Source organism: Triticum urartu, chromosome 1A (genome assembly GCF_056163025.1).
Source record: "Triticum urartu cultivar PI428250 chromosome 1A, HENAU_Tu73, whole genome shotgun sequence".
NCBI lineage: Eukaryota > Viridiplantae > Streptophyta > Magnoliopsida > Poales > Poaceae > Triticum > Triticum urartu.
This window is the reverse complement of record NC_141873.1, coordinates 496,789,223-496,795,315: the sequence shown is the minus strand read 5'-3', so window position 1 is coordinate 496,795,315 and position 6,093 is coordinate 496,789,223. Positions and strand designations below refer to the sequence as shown.

The following is a 6,093-nucleotide window of genomic DNA, read 5'->3' as shown; positions in this document are numbered from 1 at the left end:
GGAAGGCGACTTAGTGCTCCGACTCATCCAAGATCAATCTGACATGCACAAGCTATCCCCTCCTTGGGAAGGACCCTTTGTGGTCAGCAAGAATCTGAACAACTGATCATACTACCTTATCGACGTTCGGGAGCATAAAGACTCACATAAGTCGGAGGAGGAGACCCGTCGGCCGTGGAATATCGCTCATCTTCGGCCTTATTATACTTGAGCCATCGGCTCTAATGTGTATATACTTATACTATGTATATTACATAAAGCAATAAAGCAGGACCTCTGTCCTTTTTCCCACTCCCAAAAAGGTTTATGTGTTTTCTTTGTCAGGTGGTGGAGGTAACCAAGGAAAAGCGGGTCATATCTGAATCCGGCTTTCCTTTGGTCCGGCTTATGATCATATCTGAATCTAGCCGTGATCACTTGGGGGCTTCCTGTTCAAATATAGGTCGTATTCGAACCAAAGAGAACATAGCTGTCGATACCCAGTTGATCGGCATACTGCCAAACCCACCTGGGGGCTTCTTGATCATATTTGAATCATAGCTTAACCCCTTTGGGTCTGACGTGGATCGTATTCGAATCAGAGTCATTAAACAATTCTTATGGTCACTTGGGGGCTTCCTGTTCAAACATAGGTCATAATCGAACCAAAGAGAACATAGTTGTCGATACCCACTTGATCGGCATCGCCACAGCCACTGGGGGCTAACAGATCGTATCCGAATCTTAGCTCAACCCCTTTGGAACGGTTCACTGATCATATTCGAATCAGAAACCCTTGAATTTTGTTCATCATATTTTACAAGTATCAACATTGGATATCTTGTGACCCTCTTGAAAATATAATGGAATACATTGCGATCCTCCAGGATTAATACTGGTTACATCAGGTTGTTAAGTACCAGGTGAACTTTCATGTGCCAATTTTTAGGAGTTAAACTTACCCTCAGGGGTTGGCTTATGTAAGCCGGAAAAGCAGCTGTAAGCATGACAGGGCAATGCAAGACATTTCGGCAAAGGACATAATAGATTCATATAAACTTCAAAGTGCATAGTAACGGCAGCTTATGCAAGTATTAAGGGCCATAAGCGTGCACAAAGGCATAGCAAAACTCAAAGTATTTTCTACTCTGTTACAAGACTCCCCGAGTCTGAATGATGCGGCATTGTTTTTCTACAATGACATAAGCAGGTGGCGCCTGGCAATCTACTCTTGGGGTTGACTTGAAGCCTCCGGGTTATCCTTCTCCGCCTCTCCGCCGGCTGCTTTGTCCTGGAAGGATGATGAGGCCCAGTCAATGCCACTCAAAGCCTCAAACTCAGCTTCATCTTCTATTAAACCGGTTGGGTCGACTTCAGGGGCAAAGGTGTGCTTACGGATCGGAGGAATCAAGCTGACATCATCATAATGCGGCGTGGGGATTCTCCGATTCTCCTTGTCATAACCCGGCTGACACTAGGTGAGGTCAGTGTCGTTTCCAATTTGAGTGGCCATAGGGCGTATATCCCTCACGCAGGTGGTGAAATCTTTTTCATCAAATGGAGTGCCATCCTCCTTTAAACTTGGATACCCAAGAGCGATGTCGGTCGGGTCTAGCTCTGGTAACCAGGCTTTGGCCCGACTCAAAGCGGCTATTGCTCCGGCTCTTGCTTGGGCCCGTCTCAACTCTTGAATCCGCTGAGGAAGTACAGCAAGCCGTTGTAACACATCTTGCAAGAGGTGGGGCACATCATTTGATAAGGCTACAATGGTCAAGGCACGTTGTGACCCGATGTACAGTTGCTCTACTAGAGTATACACCGCCTTCAATTTGATCAGCGTATTCTGCTTGAGGTTTGTGCTCCTGGGGCCTGTATTGGTAAGTATAAGGTAAACCTCAGGTAACAATTAAAGGAATATTTACAATATTTAATGCTTGCTTAAGATAACTTACCAAAGATCGCTGAGACCATCCGAGATATCTGGCATTGTAAGTCGGTCAGTTCGGTTGTTGCATTTGCCAGCGACGCCTCTGCTGTCTCGGCCCGGGTCACCAGTCCGGCCTTTTCGTCAGCCCAAAGTTTCTTCTCCGACTAAATTTTTTTCTTCAACTTCTCTTGTTCAGAGATGCTGAATTCAAATTTGGAGTTAGCCTTTTGAGTTTCAATCTCCTGGGCTGCCACGCGGTTCTTCAGGCCAACAATCTCCGATTCAAATTGACTTATGATGGCCTGCATTGCACCGGATAGTAGTCAAGATTACGGTAAATAATATTAAGTCCCAAGCACTTTGCAAGCAAAGATACTTGACACTTGGGGGCTAATGTATACCGAAGCTTTCTAAATTATTAAGCCGGTCCTGGATATTAAGTCCCAAATACTTTGCAAGCAAAGATACTTGGCACTTGGGGGCTAATGTATGTCGCAAGTTAAAGGTATTGTGTTACATCCGGTTTAAATATTTCTCTTTAAGCCGGGCAAGCAGCTCTAACAATTTTTATAAGTCTACAGCATATTTATTCATAAGCAATAGACTTGGGGGCTGGTACAGTAAGTATGATTGAAAGTAAGGAAGCATAAGTCATACCTCAGATTTTTGCTGTATTTGCTTCACCATGTCAATTTCCAGGTCACGGCTGCTTTGCACCTGGTTGATATAGCCCGAGACGATCTCTCCAATACTCAAATGAGTATAGTCGGTGATATCCATCTTGGCCTTATGGCGTTCTAGTAACTCCTCTTTAGCCGAGCATTTGGCAAGGACAGTGGGCCTGGCCGGCTCAACGAATTGAGCCTTGAGAAATTCCACTTCTGAGTCAGCCGTTTTGACTGGGCTAGGTGCCTCCGGGTTAACAGAACCATCAAGAATATCTTCAGCAGGCGGGTCAGAAGTTGGTGCTGCAATGTCTTGAGCCGGCTTAGGCGGCGGTTGATGTGTGGAAGAGTTGGGAGCAGCTATACCCTGTTCCGGTTCAGTCACCACAGGGGTTTGGGCCGGTTTATCGTTCTTGGTTTTCTTCCTGGGCTTAACCTGCACGCCGTGGGCAAAGCAGAGAAATAAGTAAAGAAACAGGAAGAAAGAAAAACATAAGGTGAATAAATTGACATTACCCAGGGGCAGTCTTAAAAGCCAGCATGTTTGATTGCATGGACTCGCCGGATGAAGGAGATGTATCCTGGTAATTGGAGTCAGAGGAATTGAGAGGTTGACGGATTAGACCCGCCAAAGGTAAAAAAGGGTATAAATTGGAGGTAACCTCAGTCCGACGCTTCCGGGTTGAGTTAGGCAAGCCGGAGGATAGCTCTGCATCCTTGCTAGTCCGGGTCTGCCTCCGGTTTTCAAATTGATGTTGCTTCAAAAGAAAGTCAGGATCTTGGTAAGCCAAAGGGCGTGAAAATCTTACTTTCCGGGTTACTCTTCGAATTTTCTTACGCGGCCGAAGTTCAGAGTCGGAGGAGATTATAATTACCTCTTCTTCGATGGGTTGGCTGTTACCCATGTCTCCCTGAAAGAAGGTTAATATCAGTAAAGTAGTGATAAAGGAGAAAGGGAAATTAAAAAGTTACCTCTTCCTCATTATCATCGGTATCTTCAAGCTGAAGCAACTCAGAAGCGCTTGGCTTCCTTTTCCTTGAAGTGGTGGGCTTGGCGATTTTCCTTTCGGCCCTCTTGGCCGCCCTGGCTGTCTTGGCCGCCTCATGATCATATTGGATTTTCCAAAAGTTATCATTTGCCTGTAAAAGGTTATAAAGAGTTATGCGTAAGAATACAGTATAACATGGTGAAAAAATAACCCGATGGCTGGAAACTTACTGCAGGGGCCGGATTCTTCTGGCAAAAAGGTAGTAAGCCGAAAGTGTTACTAGTCACTGTGCCCTCTTTCAACAAATACTGAGTTGTAGCTTCCACTACGTCATCTGGTAAGTCGTCAGGACTATGACGCTGAGGGTCATCTTTCTCGCCTGAATAATTACACATTAAGCCAGGGCGGCGGCTTAACGGAATTATTCTCCAAGCAACCCAGACTCGGACCAGGTCAATGCCATCTAAGCCGTTCCCTAGAAGAGCTTTAATCTTCTTGATCTTTGGGGTGAGTGGCAGACGTTCAACAGCAGTCAACTTATCCGGCAGCGGGTGAGTAGGTTCAAGGCGCAATGCACGGAAGCCGGGCAGCGGGTTTTCACCAGCCGGAGAAGTATCTTGGCAGTAGAACCATGTCTGGTTCCAGTCCTTTGGATGACTCGGCAATTCAGCATAAGGGAACAGGCAGTCTCTCCGCCTTTGAATCGATATGCCACCAAGCTCCAGACTGGGCCCGTTGGCCCGCTCATTCTGCCGGTTCAAATATAACAATTCCCTGAACAAAAGTAGGATGGGTTCTTATCCAAGGTAGACCTCACAGAAAACTTGGAAGTTGCAGATATTTGACATGGAATTGGGCCCGATGTCTTGAGGTCTTAAGTCAAAGAAGTGCAGAACGTCTCTAAAGAATTTTGAACCGGGAGGAGCAAATCCCCGGCTCATGTGGTCGGTAAAAATGATCACCTCCCCTTCCTTGGGTTGAGGTTTCTCTTCAGACAGTTCTGGAGCACGATAATACATGACATCCTTCTTGGGCAGATGGCCAGACTTTACAAACTCGGACAGTTTGCTCCCTATAACAATGGATGGGACCCAGTTGCAGGTAACCGGAAGTTTAACAGCTTTGGGTGCCATTGGGTAAATTGAAGCCTACAACAAGATAAAGGAAATTTTTCCGGTTCATTATAACCCGGAGAATAAACATTATTGGGTTATTTAAGATGGCGGCTTAAGAAGGGGCCTAATGACATACAGGTAACTATGTGACAATGTTTAACAGCTGCAGGTATTAAAGATGATTAAGGTTTTCTTAAGTCGCCAGAGGCAAGCGGTGCTGACAGCCGGTACTATCTTAAACCGGCTACACGGACTACTATGGCTGAAAAAAAGTCAACAGACGCAGTTTTTTGGCTAAGTGTGGAACAAACAGGTTTCACAAGTTGCAATCATTATTTTGGATCAAACGATGCTCTGGAAAGGAAAATATTTCTAGACCTAAAACAATACAGAGAAGTTCATATACTCGCGGAGGGCTTCCAAAACAAGGGAAATGAGATCTGTTCTCATACAGGATAAGCACAAACATTTTCCGCAACAGTTCTAAGTTGTTTTTATAATCTGAACAAGGCATTGGAGGTGAAAACTAATGGAGGTCTGGGTCGGGCGGCGAAGAACGCCGACAAACTCAAGACAGTTTCAATGCAGATCTGAGAAAGGGGAAAAAGAGGAACTCACAGATGCGGAAGAGCTGCGGAGGGTTGCCGTCGTTTTCTGGTCGGAATCAGGGTGATGCAGCAGCCTGAGTCGGTGAAGACGAGGAGTTCGACGGCGGCGGCGGCGGAGCTTGAGCAGCAAAGAAGGAGGTATGAGGAGGAAGATGACTGAAGGAAATGAAAAAGGCCTAGGTCACATCTATTTATAAGGAGGGGCCGACAAAGATGGCGCGAGACACGAGGAGACCAAGGCATCATTATCCAGCAGCCCCGACGCCTCTATTCTCGGGATGGTCAGTAAAGGCAAAGATCCGTTGGAGGATATGACGGAATAAAATATGAGTTTTATTGAAGAAGACGTCACGGAGATTAAACTCGGATCCATATGATGACGTCACGGCGGGTTAAAATCTCCGCACAAAACGGAAGACTGAAGGCCGGTTCATAAGGTTTTTAAAAGATTGACATGAACCGGTTCAAATCAATCTGGGGCCTAATGTTGGGCATATAACTATTTATGTAAGCCGCCCAGGAGGGGCCGGGTTACGCAAAGAGAAGCCCATCTTGTTGGGGAACGTAGTAATTTCAAAAAAAATCCTACGCACACACAAGATCATGGTGATGCATAGCAACGAGAGGGGGAGAGTGTGATCTACGTACCCTTGTAGATCGACAACGGAAGCGTTAACTTGGTTGATGTAGTCGTACGTCTTCACGGCCCGACCAATCAAGCACCGAAATTACGGCACCTCCGAGTTCTAGCACACGTTCAGCTCGATGACGATCCCCGGACTCCGATCCAGCAAAGTGTCGGGGAAGAGT

The 6,093-nt window shown here is 46.1% G+C and overlaps 1 protein-coding gene across 1 annotated transcript; it reads right to left on the bottom strand.

Annotated features, from left to right (window-relative positions):
- Positions 1–2,070: 2,070 nt before the first annotated feature.
- LOC147991938 (uncharacterized) lies at positions 2,071–4,693 on the bottom strand. The gene is made up of 8 exons (XM_087538877.1): positions 4,523–4,693; positions 3,791–4,309; positions 3,544–3,711; positions 3,447–3,482; positions 3,234–3,329; positions 3,096–3,152; positions 2,591–3,007; positions 2,071–2,208 (listed from the first exon to the last, which is right to left on the bottom strand). Exons 1-8 carry the CDS (start codon positions 4,691–4,693, stop codon positions 2,071–2,073), a joined length of 1,602 nt encoding a protein of 533 aa, XP_087395003.1.
- Between the last annotated feature and the right edge of the window lie 1,400 nt (positions 4,694–6,093).